At 39.1% G+C, this 22,027-nt stretch overlaps 1 protein-coding gene across 1 annotated transcript in view; it reads left to right on the top strand.

The window, feature by feature from the left end:
* LOC125057730 (thrombospondin type-1 domain-containing protein 7A-like) overlaps nt 1-22,027 on the top strand; it is a 103,635-nt gene that overhangs the window by 77,384 nt on the left and 4,224 nt on the right. The window contains exons 5-25 of the mRNA XM_047661588.1: nt 5,440-5,585; nt 6,144-6,272; nt 6,645-6,850; nt 7,366-7,471; nt 7,874-8,082; nt 8,322-8,517; nt 8,884-9,035; nt 9,644-9,756; nt 10,478-10,587; nt 11,129-11,314; nt 11,438-11,582; nt 11,838-11,936; nt 12,535-12,635; nt 13,218-13,398; nt 13,825-13,986; nt 15,501-15,651; nt 16,051-16,204; nt 20,209-20,297; nt 20,516-20,658; nt 21,138-21,261; nt 21,831-22,004. Coding sequence (XP_047517544.1) covers nt 5,440-5,585; nt 6,144-6,272; nt 6,645-6,850; nt 7,366-7,471; nt 7,874-8,082; nt 8,322-8,517; nt 8,884-9,035; nt 9,644-9,756; nt 10,478-10,587; nt 11,129-11,314; nt 11,438-11,582; nt 11,838-11,936; nt 12,535-12,635; nt 13,218-13,398; nt 13,825-13,986; nt 15,501-15,651; nt 16,051-16,204; nt 20,209-20,297; nt 20,516-20,658; nt 21,138-21,261; nt 21,831-22,004 — 3,076 coding nt within the window. The remainder of the gene's footprint in view (nt 1-5,439; nt 5,586-6,143; nt 6,273-6,644; nt 6,851-7,365; nt 7,472-7,873; nt 8,083-8,321; nt 8,518-8,883; nt 9,036-9,643; nt 9,757-10,477; nt 10,588-11,128; nt 11,315-11,437; nt 11,583-11,837; nt 11,937-12,534; nt 12,636-13,217; nt 13,399-13,824; nt 13,987-15,500; nt 15,652-16,050; nt 16,205-20,208; nt 20,298-20,515; nt 20,659-21,137; nt 21,262-21,830; nt 22,005-22,027) is intronic.

Below are 22,027 nucleotides of genomic sequence, written 5' to 3' on the forward strand. Positions count from 1 at the left end.
AAATAATTTTGAAAAAACTAAAAAAGACTAAAATCATCTGTCGTCCGGATATACGCAGTATCAAACATCCGGAAAAAAGAGTAAAAGTCTCCAAGGCTATAAACTGCTGGGCTGAAGAAAATTTTAATACAACTGCATATGTAGAAGAAGTGAATCATGCTCTAGTTAGAACCATTGCCGATATTAATGAAACTATTTTGGGTCAGACGCAATATAACAAAAGACAACAGTGGATGGAAGATGAAATCTTAGACCTCATGGAAGAAAGACGACTGATTAAACAATTCGATCCACACGCATACAATGCCCTAAATAAGTTAATCAGGAGGAAAATTCGAGCAGCTAGGTCAAAATTTTATGAGGACAAATGTGTTAGGTTGGAAGAGCTCAACGCCAAACAGGCTGGATTGCGGAAAAGGACAAACCGGAATACGTTAGTGGATGATAGTGGTAATGTATTATTAGACGTAGAGAGCAAGAAATCTACTTGGAAACTCTATGTTGAAGACATATTCGCAGATGCAACTAGAAGAATCACAGTAACACCAGGAAATGAAACTGGACCTCCTATATTGAGAGCAGAGGTAGTAAAAGCTCTAAAGAGAGCCAAAACTGGAAAATCTCCAGGTCCAGATCAAATTCATGTGGAGATTCTCCAACTATTAGAGGAACACCTTGTGGATGCGGTAACCAACTTCTTCAACTGTATTTATGCAACGGGGATTATGCCGAAGGATTGGTTAAATTCAACGTTCATCACCCTCCCGAAGAAACCTACGGCTAAGAAATGCACAGAATATCGCACAATAAGTCTGATGAGTCAGGTCTTAAAACTTTTTCTCTCGATTATACATGAGAGGATTAGAGGCAAATGCGATGCACAAATTTCGGAGAGCCAGTTCGGGTTCAGATCTGGAGTAGGAACCAGAGAAGCCTTGTTCTCATTGAATGTGCTTGTTCAAAAATGTCGAGACTTACAGACAGACGTCATTATATGTTTTGTTGATTACGAAAAGGCCTTTGACCGTGTCAAACACGAGGTACTTATGCGTCGTCTGCAAGAAGTCGGAATTGATGGCAGGGATATGAGGATAATACAAAACCTCTACTGGAATCAAACCAGCACGGTGAGAGTGGACGGTGATGAAACCGAACTAATTTCAATCTGTCGTGGAGTCAGGCAAGGGTGCATTCTGTCCCCGCTTCTATTTAATCTGTATTCAGAAGCAATTATCTCTGAAGCACTGGAAGGCAAAGAGTGGGGTATCAAGATCAATGGGCAAATAATTAACAACTTGAGATACGCCGATGATACCACTCTTATAGCAACAACACCTGAAGATCTACAGAGTATAGTTGACCACGTCTATGAGTGCAGCAAAAGAGCGGGGCTATCAATGAACCTCGCCAAAACCAAGTATATGGTGATTAGCAGAAGAGAAGACTTAAACCCAACAATCTCGGTGGCAGGTACTACTTTAGAGAGAGTTAATAAATATAAGTACCTAGGCACATGGCTGACTGAAGCATGGGAGTCTGAAAATGAAGTGAAGACCCGAATAGAAGTTGCTCGTGCTTCCTTCAACAAAATGAGAAAGGTACTTTGCAACAAGGACATCAGTCTGCACCTCCGAAGTAGGATGCTTCAATGTTACATCTGGCCAGTTGTAATGTATGGTTGCGAGGCTTGGACCTTGAAGGAGGCAACCATTAAGAAACTTGACGCCTTTGAAATGTGGTGTTACCGAAGAATGCTGAGGATAAGCTGGGTCCATAGAGTCACGAACGAAGAAGTTCTACGGCGCGTCAAACGATCCCGAGAACTCACGTTGAGCATTAAAAAGAAGAAGATAAGTTACTTGGGACATGTGTTTCGACACGAACGGTACCGACTTCTTCAAGTAATCATGATGGGCAAGGTCGAGGGGAAAAGACGCGCTGGCAGAAGGAGGAAGTCGTGGCTCCGCAATATTAGAGAATGGACGGGAGTGGCCAGCGTAGAACAGCTGATGCGCTTGGCGAAAAATAAGAAGGAGTTTGACGAGCTGACCGCCAACCTCCAGTAGTGGAGAGGCACTTTAAGAAGAATAAGAAGATAAATAATTTTGCAATTTTAATTGATCGAACCACAAATTTCGGAGTAATCCCGAAAAAACACTTTTTCGGGTTTCTTTCGTGTACAATATCTCTCGAACGAATCAACCGCTTTTGACCAGCTTGGTGGCGATCGACGTGGTTTTTCAAGCTCAAAGGCGGATTAGTTTTTGAAGTTGATCGATAAAGAAACCACTTAAAAAAAAAATATTTCTTATTTTTTTAAGATTTTTCAAAATTTCTCAAAATCTATCGGTCCGAATCGGTTCAAATTCACAGGAAATGTAATTTTGAGGGAAATATTTAGAACGCCGTTTAGTAGATTCCGATCGGTTTAAGGAAATGTAGGCATCACGCAGCTGCACGCATTTAACTTTATCGACGAATTTTTGTTATTTCGGCTTGCGGAAATCGTCAGATTATATATTTTTCATTATTCTTGAATTATTTCCTTCAAAATAAAAAAAAAATTAGCTACGCTCGAGAATGTCGAGATGACGTTTTTTTTTTACAACTTTGTTGCCCTCCCCTTTTTATCCGTCACTCTCAAATTGTCAGATTAGTGGAATATACACTTTTTAGGATGTAATTAACTCACCCTACCTTAATCTGACGCGCTCGGGAATTTCTGATGGTCAATTTTTTTTTACTAAACTGATCCTGTCTCCTTCACGTGCGGCTTTATATATGGGCCTCATATTTTGTGGAGGTACTTAACCGAGTACAAGGTATCCCCCTATATATTAATCTGCCGCGCTTTAGTAAATCCCGAAATCCCCTCTTGGGCTCCCCTACCATAATTGCAATTCAGGTATTTTTATGGACATCTTGTCTAACTATTAATTAAAGATATATTTTACTAAACAAGCTACTTCGGTACTCCTTATAAATGAGGTCTATTAATTGAAATTTTATACATAGACACAACATTTATTACTTACAAAAACACACACAATAACAATAATCAAAGATAAAATAAAATAAAAAATATAATGAGAGATATAAAAAAAAGAAATCCCATTCGGTTGGTTTCAAATGTCTAATGCGTGTGTGCTGTGGCTGTAATTGGCCCTGGCTCCTTTATGCTGAGAAGCAGAATCACACAGCAGCTAGTTTGCGCCTCAGTCGCAAAAAAAGAAAGAAAAGGAATGTAATGTAATAATACTTATAATAATAATATTAGTAAAAGTTAGCAGTGTAAGTAATGAAGTCTTGTGTAAAGGTGTATAGTAAATAAAATTAAAACTTAATTTAAATTTTCACAGATATCTTTACAAAGACAAGATTAGACTTAAATTATACATTGACACACGCGACGAAACTTCCCCGATCGATAAAGTACTGAGCTCACGTTTTCAAAGTAAATTCCCAGCCGCGACTTGCGAACGCTTTCCCGCCAAAACCAACATCAGTATGCACGAACGGGATCGAATACTCGTGTCTAAAGAAGAGCTTTGTAGATCAGCTTCGAGAGCTGAATTTTATTACAGGGTTGTCATGTTACTGATTTTCTATATTATATAGTAAGCTAGCAAATTTTTTTATTTTACACTAAATTAATGTGGCCTTGATAATTCACCCCACGTCATCCCTGCTTCGTTACCAGGTCTAGTTTGCGTCCACGTTTCCTTTTGCCTTGAGGATTCCTCTCGAGGGCTTACTTGGATCCCTCCGAAGCGTAAGGCTCAACCACTTCAACTTTCGGCGTTTTATAGTCCTGTCAATTGGCACCTCTTTGCGTAGGTCCCATATGATGATTAGAGATTCTCTCGGGAAGGAATATTCTAGTGTCGAAGAGTTATGTGGGGCTCTTTGCTTAAGAATAAAAAAAATTAAGTAAATTAATAAAATATTTATACTTTGATAAGATAAACGAATAGAAATTTTATGTTAACGGGAAATAGAGCCATTAGCCAAAGTCACGAAAAATTTAAGATTATAAGTTCTGTCAAGTGGCCGCAAAAAATCGCTAACTTAAAGCTTTATTTATATATAACTATGGTTTCCTTATATTCTATTAAATAAAAATTATTAAGCGCGTGTTCTATATCGCAAAACTTATTATTTTAGTAAAAGATATTCTTAAAAATTTGTATAAATAATTTTTATTTGGTAGCCCTAGCATCTCGTCTAGATTTGTACTAACTTGCTGATCGATTGCTACTTGTACTGCGAAACTTGGAGCTTCCGTAGCTTATATTGATCTTTTGCTTTTAGCTACGTTATATAAATTATTTAGCTTGGGGTATCGTTTGTCAAAAATTTACAACACTTTTTGAAGTTATACTTCTTTAGGCGCGTTATGAAAAATTGATGAGAGTGAAATTTTACGATGCGCGCGCACCGTGACACAAAATTAAGAGAATGAAGTTTCCCACGGAAGATGCTACGGCATTGGACATAATTTAAAAACAACATTCGAATAATAATAGAATTTATGTTATACTTAATGTAAGAGAATAATAATAAATATTTATTTATTTAATTTTTCAAATGTAAGCTGAACTTTATTGACTATAATGACTCCTTTTCCAGGTCTTGATTATTTAATTGTACAGTAGAACTCCAATTATTCGAATTAATGGGGACTGGGACCCATTCGGATAATCAAATATTCGGATAGACGGATTTAAAAAAAAAAATTGCCACTGGAGAGAATAAAAGCTACGTTTTGATATTGCACTATTTTTTTATTTAATTAAATGAAAGAAACATGAAATTTTCACATGTTTTAAATATAAATAAAATATACTTATGTATAAGTTTAGAAATAAAAATCATTGTTTTTTAAACATCTCCGTCAATGTAACGCTGTAGCTGTTTGCGGTCTTCAACCGTTTTCGGGCAGCCGTTGTGCCTACACACGCGGGGGGAAGTCAGTGTAGGCACAACGGCAAGTTAAGACAAGTCAAGTCAAGACTTGACGCGCAAACACTGGCTTCGCGGGGGGAAGAATAATAGTGCACTTCGGATAATCGGCGATTCGGATAGTCGGAGTTCGAATAATTGGAGTTCTACTGTAATTAATTATTTGCATGCAATCAAAAACTATTTTAATAATGCCAAAGAAGTATAACTTCTTACGCGCGTACATAAGTACACGCACCCTTTTTTATAAACATTTCATTTGCAAAAAGCCATACGTTTGTGAACGTCACTTAAAAATATGGGTAATACAATATATTACTACAATTTTAAGAAAAGCTGTTTTAATACAGCATAAAGACGATTTAAGACCCGAGCACTTTTTATGTTTATAGGTATTTTAAGGCACTCGGAACGGTGCCAAATCTTCGAATTATATCCTACGGGTTAACATATAATAAACTGTTTAAAATTTTTCAGGTACTGCGGTGCTGGCATTTCAAACATAGGCGCAACCCGCGTTTGCGTTATGCGTGAAAACTGTTCTCTAGGGGAATGGTTGCCATGGCGACCACGACCAGATGGCTCGCTTGTGCGTACTAGGCGACTACGTAGATTGCCACAAGGTACAGAGTCATGTGTACGGCAACGTGTCACTTGTATAGAACTTGTTGTCGTTAAATAACATTTTTAACACTGACCATGGATCGGTAATGAAATGGGCATGCTATATGTTGGTTATATTAAAAATGTAAGATTGTAGCTGATTATAGCTGAAAAGATTAAATATAATAAATATTATAAATATTATAAATATTATAAATATTATAAATATTATAAATATTATAAATATTATAAATATTATAAATATTATAAATATTATAAATATTATAAATATTATAAATATTATACATTGTATAAAATATTATAAATATTATTTACTTTCAATATATAGAACTTGTTGTCATTAAATAACATTTTTAACACTGACGCCATGGATCGGTAATGAAATGGGCATGCTATATGTTGGTTATATAAAAAATGTAAGATTGTGGCTGATTCTAGCTTAAAATATTAAATATTATAAATGTTATAAATATTATAAATATTATAAAATATTATAAATATTATTTACTTTTAATAAATATCTTAATATTATTTTAAATATATTTATCGTAATATAGGTGGTGGAAAAGAGTGTGACGTGGTTGAGGAGGTTAGGCCTGCAGCAATGGAAGCAACTGCTCATTGGACTCCGGGGCCCTGGGGATCCTGTCATGTAGCCGTCGAATTATCCGCGACTCCCGCACCCCGTAAGACGTTTTAAAATAGTATTTGTGATTTTTTCGTGTTTGACTTGACGTTTTCTATACAATACTTCTATAAAGACGATTCTGTGTGATTGTGGGCGGAACGATGTGGCCATGCATTGCAATTTAAATCGTGAAATGTTCATTGAATCAAATTATAAATATGTTAATAGAATAAATCTCAAGTTAATAAAGTTGAAATTACGTGGTCAATATAAAAGGCTAATAAAGAAAGAAATAAAAACTTTAATATAATATGTGTACATAAAAGAAAAAAATACAATAAATGAAAAAGTGCACACTAGGATTCCTTGTATCGTAGGTATAGTAAATAATAGAGAATGTTATAATCCTTATTAAACTTTGTGTTTTTAGAAAACGATGAAGACGATGACGCAGATGATGATGACGCAATCTATGATGAAGATGATGAGTCTGACGAGGGCGATAAAGACATTGACGCGAATTGTGGCGGTGGAGTACAGCGGCGAGAAGCAACCTGCGTCCGCGCAGATGGACGAGCACTACATCCTGCTCAATGTGCACACACAACTATGCCTACTTTAGTTCAGCCGTGTGAGGTGAATGTTGTCAAAATATTAAAAGTCAAAAATCATTTACTCATGTAGGTAAAACAATGTACACTTATGAACTTCAAAAAAAAGAAATATATGCTTCTAATTTTACATTTACTGCCAGTTCTCAAATCAAGGGCGTAGAACGGAAGTGAAGAACTGGTAATAAACTCTCCGCCAATCTTTTTAATCGCCAAGTTTTTTGTTTTACACAAAACAAAAAACTTGGTTTTACTTATAAAAGGATATAAACGAGAATTATTTATGTACATAAATCAACGTTTCGGGCGCTTTTTTTCAAGCATTTTATTTGTTAATAATTGTAGATGCTTTCAAAGTATGGAAAATATTTAATGTCTATTAAATTACTTTGGTTTGTTCGCGGTGGCTGAACATGCATCTCCTGGACAGACAAAAGGAGTAAAAACAAAAATATAAAAACATTTTTACCCTTTTACCCAATCTAACCAATAAAATCTGGAAAAAGATCAACAAAATCGTAACAATAGTAATGAAAACAGGTTCCATGTCCACGTGACTGTGAAGTGGGAGAGTGGAGTGAATGGGGCGCTTGTCAGCCGACTGACGGCTGCCCCTTGTATCCAGTTCAACAACTCACTACTACTGGTAATATTAAATAAAGCTTTTTATACGATTTTCTATGAAATTGTGATAATGGTGATTTATTTATTGTTTTTACTAACATTTGGTTAGTAAATAAATAATAGGCTTAAATTAAGTTAAACTATAATACAGAGACTCGCCTGAATTATATATGAAATCTTCGAAATGTAGATAAAAACATAAAAGGCCAATATTGGGTTCAAATAAAATACTGAGACTGAAAATATTTTTGAATTAAATTCTTTTGATAGGCGTTCAATAAAAGTAATATATAGATCCAAGTACCATTACTTAGGAATTCATAGATTTTTTTTTATTATATAATCGTTGAATCAAAATAATAGATAATCATATTTATATAAAATATCAACCTAAAAATATAATCTCATAAATATAACATTTCAGGTTATAGTGTGCGTCGTAGGCGTATAATCGCAGCCGCTTCTGGTGGTGGGGCCCCATGCCCGCCTTTAGAGGAAAAACGCACCTGTAGCACCCCCCGATGCGCGTCGTGGAAGGCCCTGACCTGGGGTCCTTGTGTTCTCAACCAACAACATAGCACATGCGGTGCTGGCCGACGGAGTCGGGAATTAAGATGTGTCGGGCATGATGGAGTGAGTTAATTTTTGATTATTATTTAGGATCACTTGTTCCTGCTAAATTTTACGAAGGTTTAAAAAAATATTGTTCAGTCCTAGAATTGTTTTTCAAAAATGATTGATCAAACTTACTAATAATGTACCAAAATATAATTCTTTTGTCTCGGTATTTGATAACCAAATTACCACGTTCGTGTACAAAACATGTGATTCTGTTAACAAACATATAAATAACTCTGTATTCTCACATTTAGAAAGAGGCTCAACGGGCTTGGTGCAGTGGTAGCGGGGCCCCAGCTCGTACAGAACGCTGTCGTATCGCGTGTCCTGGTGATTGTGTAGTGACTTCTTGGGGCGCTTGGTCTTCCTGCTCCGCTCCCTGTTTAGCTCCAGGCCACGCCAGACCTACTAGAACCAGACGACGATTTATTGTCGCCCATGCATCACCAAGTAAGTAAAAGAAGAAAGAAGACTTTCAAAACAGTGCTATCATTAAATTACAGTTAGTTCAAGTGTTTCGTATTTGAAAATCATAATTGTTTTAATAGCCTAAATTCGGAGTACCTAATTCATAGATAGACATATCATTTATTACTAATGAAACACACACACACAGAAACACATAAAATAATAATCAAAAAGAAAGATATACCTATAACAATTTTCTTTTTCATTCTGCCAGAGACCACAACAGTTAGTTTGCGTTTGTTTTTTCAAGGAAAAGGAATTTATTTTGGTTACAATAATAGAAACTTGAGGGCTTATTAACATAGTTTTATAGAGGAGTTTAAACATATATCTTACAATTATTTGCAGGTGGCTGGGCATGCCCCGCACAAGAACTATTAATTCAAAATGAAACTTGCAACACGCACGCATGTGGTACGTACTCCTGGCTAGCAACACCCTGGGGCCCCTGCGAGCGACGCAATCAAGAATCGCCGGCTAACAACTATACCGACTTACTGGTAAATATAATATATACATACTGCACTGCGCAGTGTTGGCCTAGTGGCTTCACGAGTGACTCTCATCCCTCAATTCGTAGGTTCGATCCCTGGCTGTGCAGCAAACTTTCTTTCTATGTGCGCATTAACATTCACTCGAATAGTGCAGGAAAACGGCTAACCAAAACTCAAAAGTAGAAGGCGTGTGTCAGGGACAGGAGGCTGATCACCTATTTCCCTATTAGATTGACAAATGATCATGAAATAGATACAGAAGCCCAGACCTAAAAATCTTGTAGTGCCTTTGGTTAGTTATACATAAGTCACTGGTGTGTTTTTGATGAATAAATGACTGTTATTGTATATTTTCGTGCTTTACGGTTGCTGTTTTTACAAGTAAATTAGAATCGTCTGGTGTAATATCAATTGGATTATAACAGTAAATGTTCATGGAATAAATTAAATAACAATATTATTTGCTTATAACACCACAACATGCGCACCCCCAAAACAACATTGGTGAATTTTAAATGTTTAATAAATGTTGTATAGTAAACGGATCGTTGAAAATTAAATCCACCGTTTTTCCACGTATCAAAAAAATTATGTATTAAAAAATATGCTTATAGGAAACAGACGTCTATAATCAAAGCGATGATGAAGAACCATGCATTGAGGAAGGAGAGATGGCTCGAGATGTTATGTGTGTACAGAACAATGCTGATGTTGTAAGAGAGGCTCTGTAAGTATATGTGTTCGATTATATTCCTGCCTTTTTTATAGAACAGGCTGCAAATGGACAGTAGGCTCTCCCGATGTTCAGTGTCAGTGCCCATGAACACTCTCAAAGCCAGAGGGCTCGCGAGGCCGATCTTTTAAGAATTTAGGCCTCAAACTCGAATTGGTTCGGAAATACTTCAGGGGGCCTAAATTTTGTTTCCACCACACTTATATGAAATTTATGATAGTAGATAATTTATTTAACCTCTTGTTTATTTATAGGTGCTAAAACAACGTGTATGCAACAAGTGGTGTGAAAATATTTTTTTTTATGTAATAGGAGGCAAACGGGCAGGAGGCTCACCTGATGTTAAGTGATACCACCGACCATGGACACTCACACTGCCAGAAGGCTCGCTAGTGCGTTGCCGGCCTTTCAAGCATTGGTACGCTCTTTTCTTGATAGACCCTAAGTCGAATTGATTCGGAAATACTTCAGTGGGCATCTGTTTCCACATAGTAGTGGCGCGCGGCAAAAACTGCCTTAGAAAACGCTTAGTTGTGGGACGACGGACTTCGAGGTGATACGGATGGTATTTTGTATTTTGCCTTGACGTCCGATAATGAAACACAGCTGCAGGTATAAGACCGAACAACTCCTCTGAACACTCTCCATGGAAAATGTGGTAGAACATGCAGAGTAATATATTTTTGAATTAATAATATTTACATTTTGTTTACAGTTGTGCTCCATTAAAACGTCCCGCCTCTCGTCGAGCCTGCACTATTCGTTGTAAGCGGGGCTGTCGTGTCGAAGCCTGGATGCCTTGGTCACCTTGCCCTAATACCTGTGGTATAAATGATTTAACTATTGACCTAACATTAAATAATATTATGACTTTTTATAATATATGGAGCAGTGTTGGCCTAGTGGCTTCAGCGTGCGACTTTCATCCCTGAGGTCGTAAGTTCGATCCCCGGCTGTGCACCAATGGACTTCTTTCTATGTGCGCTTTAAACATTCGCTTGAAAGGTGAAGGAAAACATCGTGGGGAAACCGACATGACTTATACCCAAAAAGTCGACGGCGTGTATCATGCACTGGAGGCTGATCACCTACTTGCCTATTAGATTTAAAAATGATCATGAAACAGATTCAGAAATCTGAGGCCCAGACTAAAGCAAGCCGATTTCTTCATGATGTTTTTCTTCACCGTTCGAGCGAATATCAAATGCGTACATAGCAAGTTCATTAGTGCACACTGTACAGCCAGGAATCAAATCTAGGACTTCAATGAGAGTCGCACGCTGTAGCTACTATGCCAAAACTGCTCTCAATACATCACTATTAAATATACTCGTATATAATGCATATGCTTTAAACATTATAACAGACCCAGGCAAACAAGTACGAGTGCGTCGTGTCCAAGGAGGCCCCAACTGCGGGCCCTTGCAAGAGTCCCGAGACTGTCCTGTACCTCGGTCGTGTGGGGCCCGGAGTCCCAGTTGGGTCACCGGTGAATGGAGTACCTGTAAATTACCACCAGCTCAAAGATGTGGTATCGGATATCGAGTTAGAAGTAAGTTTTTGAAGGACTAATTTTAAAAAAATACTTATGTTTCTAGGAGAGATAATTCTTAAAATGGTATTTACTTTAGGTAGTGTGAAAAAATTACATCAAATCCAAATTTCTTAATTTCAGGTATTTGGTGCGGGTCAGAGTCCCATCGGGTAGAAGCCGGCGCGTGCGCAGGAGAAAGTGTTCCCCCAAGTGTCGCCCCTTGCCGAGTGAACTGTGACATTGCAACCCCACTAGATTGCCATGCCATATGCCAAGAACCACTCAAGTTAGTGACTAAGTCCACACCACTATTTATTATATATTATTATTATTATTAAAAGAAATAAAAGATTGACTAAGTAGTAAAATAATAAAAACGATCATTCAATTCGTGCTTTGCAACGTGATTATGATTTAATGTAATGGTCAACTTTACTATTTATTAACACACTTAAACAAAAATGATGTATTGCCTCGTCGCTTATAATCGATTTTGTCGCGGCAAATAAGTAATTAATATATTTTAATGGGTATTTTTCAGGTATTTAGATGCTTCAGACCCAGATGTACCGGCATGCGTATGCAAAAACATTACCCTCGAACTTCTACCGGCGGATTCTGATTGCATTCTACCATCTGGGTATGTCTACTTACCATATTAGAAAATTTACACAATGTTATATGATTTATTTGTATATCTTAATAAATTAATGACAAACCATTTCATCCCGAAAAAAGTGTTGCATACCGAAACAGGGCCAGCGCTTTTTAAGATGTTGTCATTGGAGAATCGTAAAAAAATAATCGTTTGCATTTAAGAAATTTATTAATCAGGTTGATTGCCCCCAACCTTTTAACTAAATTTTAATTTCGCGTTCCCTCTGGATACCCCAGGCATCCCATCATCCCATTTGTCCCTTACAGAAGAACGCATTTGGCCAAAACTCACCGATATCTAGATTGAGCATTTTGATAAACAAGTTAGGTCTATCCATAGTTGCTTCTCATTATAAATCAATTTTCCTTTAGTTTTATAATTTTTTTAAATTCTTCGTGTGTGTTATGTTTGCCTATAAAAGCTGTTCACATTTAATTTTTTTTTCTTGTGCTAATGTATCAGTGTGCCGAACGTCGGCAAGCTTTTGTAAATAAACATAATTACCCCTATTTCGATCCGTTAGTGTCTTTATGATGTCTCAGTAGAATTATTTATATTACGGTAAGATATTCTTTTGTAGAATGGAATGTGGTGAAGGAAGATCACTGCGAGCGGCTCGTTGTATGGTCGGCGGTCGGGACGTCCCAATGGATGTGTGTAAAAAGTTCCATCCTCTAACAGGTAGACATTTTTATTATACTTATATTTTATTTATATCATGTATTTTTATTATACACTTAGCTTATGAAGCAGTAAAAAGAAAACCAAAGTGCAATTATAAACCTTTCCTTAATTTTTTTTTAAATGTTGATACAAAAAGTATAATTCTATTTCGTAACTTTGTTGGCGAATTTCACCATCGGCCGTCGAGGCAGAATATTTAGTTTTTTTACTTTTACAAACTTGTTCTACAACACAGCTTTTAAAGCCCATTTTTACCACGCACTGTGTGGAATCAGCTGCTCATTGAAGTATTTCCGAACCTAGGACTTCGGGTCGTTTAATATAAGAGCGTACCAATTCCTAAAAGCCCGGCCACGCACTTGTGGCTTTCGGGCAGGGTGAGTGTTCATGGGTGGTATCACTTAACATCAGATGAGCCTCCTGCCCGTTTACCCACTTTACTATAAATAAGTGTATTTAATAAAACGTTTACTTTTAATACTGATCGCATATTTTTATGCTATTATTCTATGCTGTACTCGTAATAGACTTTACAAGAATACTATAGATACTATGGAGGTATAACGGCATACTTTTCAGGCCCACGTCGTGTACGAGAAGCCTCAACAGACGGCTTCACATACGACACAGAGTTTGGGTCACTGTTACGCGGTACGTGCACTGTGCGATGCGCTCGCGACTGTACTGTGGGGCCCTGGGCTGCTTGGGGCCCTTGCGCATCCGAGCCTGGCTCTAAAGCCGCGTTCCGATTTCGAACAAGGTATATTGTTATCGCAATCTCTTCAATTGGTTTATGATATTCGTTTTAGAATTTAATCTTACTGTCAAGATTCCGCGGTAGGACTCAATCAAAAATCAAAATTAATCTTAAATTAAGTTTTCATCATAAAGACTTACCGCTGGGTCGTTTAATAAGCATTGCGGTAGTATTGTTAAGTGTTTGTGATCATAAATCCGATACACAGTTTTTTCAGCTTGAACGCATCCCTGTTCCATGGAATTTATATGTTTACCATGCGAATTATATTCAAAATTAGTATTAACCCTTATGGTAAGGGTACTAAAATTCAAAGAAATGTTTATTATAACTTTTGAGGCTGTAAAATAGCGTATTTAAAACTAAGCGTACAGACGGTATATTTGTATTTGCAAGACTAGAATACCACAGACTACTATATGTTACTAGAGAGGTGATAGAAGAGGGATCGGCGGGCGGTCGCGAATGCGGAGCGACCCTTCAACGGGCGACGTGTTCTGAAATAACTCCTCGATGGTCAACTGGGGAATGGGATGTTTGTACGCCTGATCATACGCTTTGTGGTCCTTCGTATGTTAAGAGAGATGTCATGTAAGAATTTTATTATTTTTCTTTTTGAATCTAATCGCAATATTAGTGGATGGTTCAGTTAAAACAAAAGAGCTATTATTGTAATTATCTTGTTTTGTGATGTTTGATTGTTTTTAATTTGTTTTGTTTCCTGATAGCTAAATAAATACTTTGTTTGAAATTATTAAGCTCGAGAATACGGAGTCAATTTAATTGATGGCTGATTTACACAGGGTCAGTAGACATACGGCGCCGACATTGGCGCTGCGACTGACTTTAACTGTTTACATGAAGTAAGTAGTAGTGGTGCGTTTCTCACGATGAGCACACGTTTGTGAAGTCAGTGGGAAAAATGAATTCGCGAAAACAACTGAAACGACGATTTAATTATTTGTTGAAAAATGTATTTATTTATGTACAATAGCATTTTTTATAAAGCCGTCCAGCCCTGCGATTCTGTAACTCACTTCACAACTCACACAGCGAAGTGAGTTACAGAATCGCAGGGCAGTTCTTGAAACCACTTGACTTTTGGGACATATATGTTCCCACTAGCGCCAGATCTGGTGGATTTTTGTATCTTGTCGAGCTCTAAATAATATGTAGCCCTTATGGCTTTAATTTTATTTTTTACTTCAGTAGAAGTGAGCCCTTCGATTTGCATTTGTTGAGCCATATTTTGCAACGCTGTTGACCGCATTTCTTTATTGCGGTAATTTTGGGATTTAATATCCCAAAGGCACTCGTTTTCGCCATATAATTGCACCAATTTTAAGGTTTCGTCTTCGCTAAGCTTAACTTTTATCGCCAGCGAAAAAAACGTGGTCACTCTACAACGCAGCGGCAGTGACTAACCACGCACTGACTTGTCTGTTTACACCGGGTTTATTTGGCTGGCGTGGGGGTGCGCGATGGCGGGGGGCGCCAACTGACTTTAAAATATTCGTGTCCGAATATTTAAGTCAGCGCTGACTTCAAGCCACTGTACTGACTTCAAATCAGTTTACACAGGGTTTTTTTCGGGTCAGCACTGACTTGCCTCGAATTTGTAGTCAGTTACTGACCCTGTGTAAATCAGCTCTGATCTTTAAAGCTTTTCAACTCTATGTGTTTCTGTTTAATATTGTGGAGTAGAGACGATTCATGAATTATTTTGGGCATAATATTTTCAACCACTGCACACCATACTTTATAAAATCAATAATTTAGTATTTGATTTGCATTCTAACAAAGATGTTTTTTTATTGGATACAATTATTTTTAATAAAGTTATAATTAGTATTTATTTCCAAGACATGAAATAATAATAATATTTTGGTATAAATATTATTTTTGTTGGGTTATCTGTGCTGGGTCAATTGTTCACTTAAAGATGTAAGTTTCGAGTATCCGTGTAGTGTGAAATACTTTGAATTTCGTGGTTACACAATATTATATTTATATATCAACAAACGATATATACAATATATACACAACTACTAACATTTGTTTTTTTATTAAAGTTACATGCTGTATGAAAAATATCGCTCTCACAGGTGTGTCGATGGCCAAGGTAACAAAGTAGAGGACTCTGTCTGTGAGACATCTGGTGCCGGAGCCGCTCCTGACAGAGTGACGCCTTGTCATATGCCCTGCCCAGCTGACTGCGTCCTCAGCCCATGGTCTGAGTGGAGTCCTTGTGAACTGGTAAATTATATTTCTTTTTTTAAAAAGTACTTTTTGTTAGTTTCGGGTTACACTATAGGAGTACAATTTGTTTAACAGCCTTGCGATTCTGTAACTCACTTTTCGAACTCATCATTCACAAAATGACACTCATAAAATGACTGCTTCACGACTGATTTGAGCGCGACCGCCGCTGCGAAAACCGCTGTGTGAGTTCGAAAAGTGAGTTACAGAATCGCAGGGCTGAAATTGTTATTAAGTGTTGTATCAATAAATAAATATTAATTTAACAAATGTTTTATCAAAAAGTATATTTCAATCAATTAATTAAATTACACGTTTACTCGTTAGCGTCTTCAATTAATGCTTGTTTTTCTAATTTCGTGCCCATTTTGCGATTTAATTTTTTAATAATTCTAGACAAAATGGGGCGGTCGTCGTGACCGAACCCGCGTGGTACTTCGCCCCGCGAAATCTGGAGGCATGCGATGTGGTCCGTTAGTTGCAGCTGAGCCCTGCCAACCCTTAGTGCATTCTTGGCATACTGCACCTTGGGATGACTGCCAACCTTTAGGTAACATTTTCAACACATATAAACTTGATGCACGGTCTATAGAAAAACTTACATCTCGGAGCAATTACCACTCGTAATTTGCCTAAGTGTTCATGGATGAAAATGGACAGCGGGTGTCCAAATACTTACAAATTCAAGAAAATGGTGTAAGGAAATGAAGTGAAGTAAAAGTATTGTGGAATAACTATTATTTATTATAAGTATTATACTTATAATAAATAATAGTTAAAAAAAACTAAAAAACGCGCTTTTAAAGCACATCAAACTAAAAAGTTTTTAGTTTGATGTGCTTTAAAAGCGTGTTTTTTAGTTTTTTTAAACTATTATTTATTTTTTTTTTTTTTTTTTTTTTTTAGAACGGGCGGCAAACGGGCAGGAGGCTCACCTGATGTTAAGTGATACCGCCGCCCATGGACACTCTCAGTGCCAGAGGGCTCGCGAGTGCGTTGCCGGCCTTTTAAGAATAGGTACGCTCTTTTCTTGAAGGACCCTAAGTCGAATTGGTTCGGAAATACTTCAGTGGGCAGCTGGTTCCACATAGAGGTTGTGCGCGGCAAAAACTGCCTTGAAAAACGCTCAGTTGTGGAACGGCGGACGTCGAGGTGATACGGGTGGAATTTCGTATTCTGTCTCGACGTCCGATGATGAAATTCAGCTGCAGGTATTAATCCGAACAACTCCTCTGAACACTCTCCATGGTAAATGCGGTAGAAGATGCAGAGTGACCCCACATCTCTACGCAACGCCAAAGGATCAAGCCGCTTGGAGAGGGATTGGTCGTCGACGATTCGAACCGCTCTGCGTTGTATACGGTCAAGTGGAAGAAGCTGGTACTGGGGAGCCCCCGCCCAGAGGTGAGAGCAGTACTCCATGTGGGGCCGAATTTGCGCTTTATATAGTTGCATGCGGTGGCCCGGAGTGAAGTACCGCCTCGCCTTGCTGAGCACACCAAGCTTTTTGGAGGCTAATTTAGCCTTTCCCTCCAAGTGACCGCGAAACTGAACGTCGTTCGATATGTCAACGCCAAGTATTCCAATGCTGGCTGTGGCTTTAAGAAGAGTGTTTTCGAAAAGAGGAGTAGCGACAAAGGGTGTTTTTTTAGCGGAAAACGCGCAAACTTGTGTCTTCTTGGGGTTAAATTGGACTAGGTTTAGTCTGCCCCAGTCTGAGACTCCACGTAGTAGAGTTTCGACTTCAGACACAAGTTTGTTCCGGTACTCATCGACAACTGCCCGAGAAATACCTGCCCGGCCAGTGTAAAAAGTATCCCCAGTGCTGTCATCCGCATAGCAATGAATGTTGCTAAGTTGCAACATATCATTGATATGCAGAAGAAACAGGGTCGGGGATAGAACACAGCCTTGTGGGACACCAGCGTTCACGGGTTTAAGGTCGGAACATGCTCCGTCGATGACGACCTTGATGCTCCGATCGGCCAGAAAGCTGGAGATCCAATCGCATAATTTCTCGGGTAGCCCGTAGGCTGGAAGCTTCGAGAGCAGTGCTCTGTGCCACACCCGATCGAAGGCTTTCGCTATGTCCAAACTTACCGCCAGCGCCTCCCCCTTGGACTCAATTGCCTCTGCCCACCTATGTGTAAGGTATACAAGAAGGTCACCAGCTGAGCGTCCACGACGAAAGCCGTACTGAGAATCGCTAATCAACTGGTGGCCCTCTAGATACCTCAAGAGCTGGCAATTAATAATGGTTTCCATTATTTTGGAGAACAAGGAGGTTATAGCTATTGGGCGATAGTTGGACGGATCAGAGCGATCGCCTTTTTTTGGGATCGGATGTATCGAAGCGGTCTTCCAGCACTTCGGGACAGTGCCGAGCGAGTACAGGTACCGGAAAAGGCGCGTTAAGACCGGAGCCAACTCAGGAGCACAAGTACGCAGCACAATTGGGGGGATACCATCCGGCCCGCTCGACTTATGAATGTCCAAGGAAGATAGTGCTTTGCGGACAGCACGTTGCCGGAATGTGATTTCCGGCATCGAGGAATCACACCGCGAAATGGTCGGTGGTGATCTCCCTCGGTCATCCAAAGTCGAGTTGGACGCGAAGAGACAGCCCAAAAGGTCGGCCTTCTCCTTCGCAGTGTGGGCCAGAGAGTCATCCTCCCTGTGCAGTGGCGGAATGGAGGGCTGACAAAAATTCCCCTGGACAGCTTTGGCGAGAGACCAGAAGGCTCGAGTCCCTGAAGGGAGTTGGGCCAATCTCTCGCCAAATCCGGCAATGTGCTCTGACTTTGCCTTAGTGATTTCCCGTTTGAAGGACCTGGAGGCTGAGTTATATGCTGTTTTAAGTTCGCTGGTATTGGCATCACGAGATTTCGCCGCTTCCGCCCATGCCTTAAAGCATTCTCGCTTTCGACGCGAGGCCGCCTTGCAAGAACGTTTAAACCAGGGCTGAGACTTGCCACCGATCGGCACCGCAGAAAATAGAATAAAGAGTTCCATGCCCTGCAGAACCACTTCGGCGACAGAGGCGGCGACGGAATCTGGAGCTTCCGGCGAAAAGCACATAGGCCCCCAAGGGTAGGACGCAAAGAAAGACCGCATCCCGTCCCAATCTGCTGACTTATAGTGCCAAATACGGCGACAACCCATAAAGCGGGGCCGTGAAGGGCGCGTAGATGGCACAGTACTCCGGACTACACAATGATCTGATGAACCCAATGGCGGGTCAACAGAGACTTGATAGTTCTCCGGATGTGAAGTCAGCAGAAGGTCCAACAAAGAGGGTTTATGACTATCCACATCTGGTATTCGCGTAATCGCAGGGACCATTTGTGTCAGGTCGTAGGCTAAAGCAAAGTCGTGAAAGGATCTTCCCGCGTGATCGGTAGTTTCAGAGCCGAGCCAATCGGCATGGTGGGCGTTAAAATCGCCAAGTATCACGATTTCAGCGGTAGGAACCCTTTCGAGCAGGGAATCTGTAGCCATTTGAATGTGCTCAATGAGTCGGTCAGTTTCGGTATTTCCGCTATGGGACCTATACAGGCATGCGTAGAATCGCGGATGGTCATCGCAGTCTACGCGCAGCCAGAGGTTAGATAGGTCCCTTCCTTCAAGCGTCCCGAGGCGACGAGAACAGATATCCTCTCTGACGTACACGCAAACTCCCGCCCGCGGCACAAACGAATGTTCCAATTTGTACCCCGGGAAGGAGAGGTAGGAAGTATCAGCCGGGGAGGAAATCTGAGTCTCGGTAAGAAAGAGCAAGGCCGGCTTCGCAGTCTCTAAATGGTAGTGGACTGCGTTGATATTGGTATTGAGCCCCCTAACATTTGTGAAGTCCACGGCGAGTGTGGACGGGGGTGCCTTTGTAGGATTGCTCCGTTTGCCCCGAGAACGATTAATGTAATTTTTTTTGAGCGCAGAATTGCCCCCCCCAGAATACGAAGGGCAGCCTGTGCGTCCACCACCGGGCGCAGAGTGTCCCGGTGTTGGACGCCCAGAGGGGGATTCTCCACCGCGAGCGCGTGTGGTACCCCCCTGGGGTAGATTCTGTTTTTTTTTCTGCACCTTCATATTACTTGTGGGGGGGGGGGGGGGGAATGGGCTCCGGGAGTCTCTCTCACCGCACGAAACGCGAGTACAATAAGGAAAACTTATTGCATCACTTCACGCCGGTTTTCTGTTTTTATTTTTTAGTTAAATTTTTTTCGGATTATTGCATTGTCATCGATCTTTGACAGGTACGCAAAATTTGAATAAAATCTGTCCGTTTAAAGTGGGTCAAAATCGAGTCCGAAGGAGTCGGTTACATACATACATACAGGTGAAGCTAATATAAAGCGTGTAAAAAATGTATATTATTTAAAACAATAAAATACATTAAATCAAAATATTTTCGGTATAGGTACTTACTAGTAATATAAATTTTATAGAACAGGTGCGTAAAACCTACATGGTTTTAAAAACACTATTACATAACAACTTTTTTATTTCTGTCTAGGAAAGAAATAAATTTATATAAATTAATTTGTAATGTTCCAGGAGGATCTCCATGCGGAGAAGGAATTAAGAGAAGAGCAGTGCGTTGTCTTCGCAGTGACGGAGTGTTTGTCAACGATTCCTTCTGCCCTGTGAGTTAACCTTTTATGGATGTAAAATTTTTATTCCTTCAGAATTTTGTTTGATCCCGAAACATTGCTTTGAGTTAAACAATCACTAGTCTATAAATAAAGGAAACAGACACAGAAATGTGTTTTCCCTTGACCACGGAAATTACGGCCCATAGATACCAGAATTATGTTTCTAATATACAATCAAATCAGTATGTTTATGAAATAAATAATTGCAGAACGTGACAGCCCGTGAAGCAAGTGAGTCATGGTGTTATGTGCCTTGCGGAGTGGACTGCGAAGTAGGCGAATGGAGTCCTTGGGACACTTCTGCCTGCTCTTGTGGAGACACGTCTTCTACCCGCCATATGCGAAGGACTAGGTATTACTTTCTTACGATATAAATTTGACGAATACTTAAATGATCCTAATCCTTGGGATTGATTTGCTCCAGTTCAAACAATTTGTATGACAATACTTGGCGATTAAAAAGAGTAGCGGAAAGTTTCTTGCCAGTTCTTCTTACCCGCTTTACGCCCCTGACTTGCGAACTGGTAGTAAATGTAAATTTACAATTAATTTAACTTTTTTTTGACGATTCATAAGTGTACTTGTTTATCTATATGAATAAAGTTATTTTGAGTTTGATTATAAGTAAAAATTTTACGGTATCTTTACGCATTTACCCTATAGGTACAGACAAATTTATCAGAACTTTTATTATTTTAATAACACGCATTTAGTTTATTAATAAAATTTCTTAATATTAAAATCTCTTTGAAAATAGTTTGACAGCTAAGACTCCTATACGTTTCATTTAATTCGTCGTACATTTGGAGAATTATTATAATTTTGTTTTAGACAACATTTGAGCTCAGCTGTATGGCCGGGTCGTACTTGTCCGCCCACGGAACAGCGTGCCTCTTGTCCGAGGGAGCCCTGCTTGAGACTTGTAGCTAGGCCTATGCTGGGATGTCACGTGCAGGTAGAATATACCATATATAAAAAATATTGTCACTAATTTTCACCGGTTGCTTACTCTTAAGAATTTCGATTTCGATATAGTTGCTATTGGATATTCCAAATCGTAGGGTATTCCGATTTTTAAAGTAGCAACGCTTTTACCCAAGCATACATTTGCTTTGTTAAGAGATACTAGTTTATCAAACTTCTTACATAATTATAAAGACAAAAACTTTTTTTGATTGAAATGGACACATCTATCGGCTAAGAATGGGAGCACTCAAAAAGAGTGACGGAGAGTTTATTGCCAGTTCTTCTTGTCCGTTCTACGCCCTTGATTTGAGAACTGGCAGTAAAATTAGAAGAAAATATGTATTTCTTTATTGACGTTCATTGATTGTGTTACCAAAATGAATAAATGATTTTAGATTTGCGTAGCGACAGAGCCATCAAATGAATAACTTTATCTTTTTAATTACATATTTTTATTTTATTATTTAGATGAATGTGTAAAAAACTCAAGCTTCATAAAGAAAAAGAGAATTAAATATTTCCAAGTGTACATGCATCATGAAGACTTTTATTTTCCAGACGTCGTCAGGTGAAGAAGCCGAAAGTGCTTGCGGATGGGGAGTGCGGGTCTCCCATGCCCGTTGTGAGCTCACGAGTATCTCGGACGAGCTACTGTCAGACGCTTACCTGGACCCCTGGCGTTGTTCGACCGCACTACCGGGCCGAATTGTAGCACCGCCTATGTATCATCAGGTTAAATAACTTGCTAATAGTAG

This window comes from Pieris napi, chromosome 17 (assembly GCF_905475465.1).
Source record: "Pieris napi chromosome 17, ilPieNapi1.2, whole genome shotgun sequence".
NCBI lineage: Eukaryota > Metazoa > Arthropoda > Insecta > Lepidoptera > Pieridae > Pieris > Pieris napi.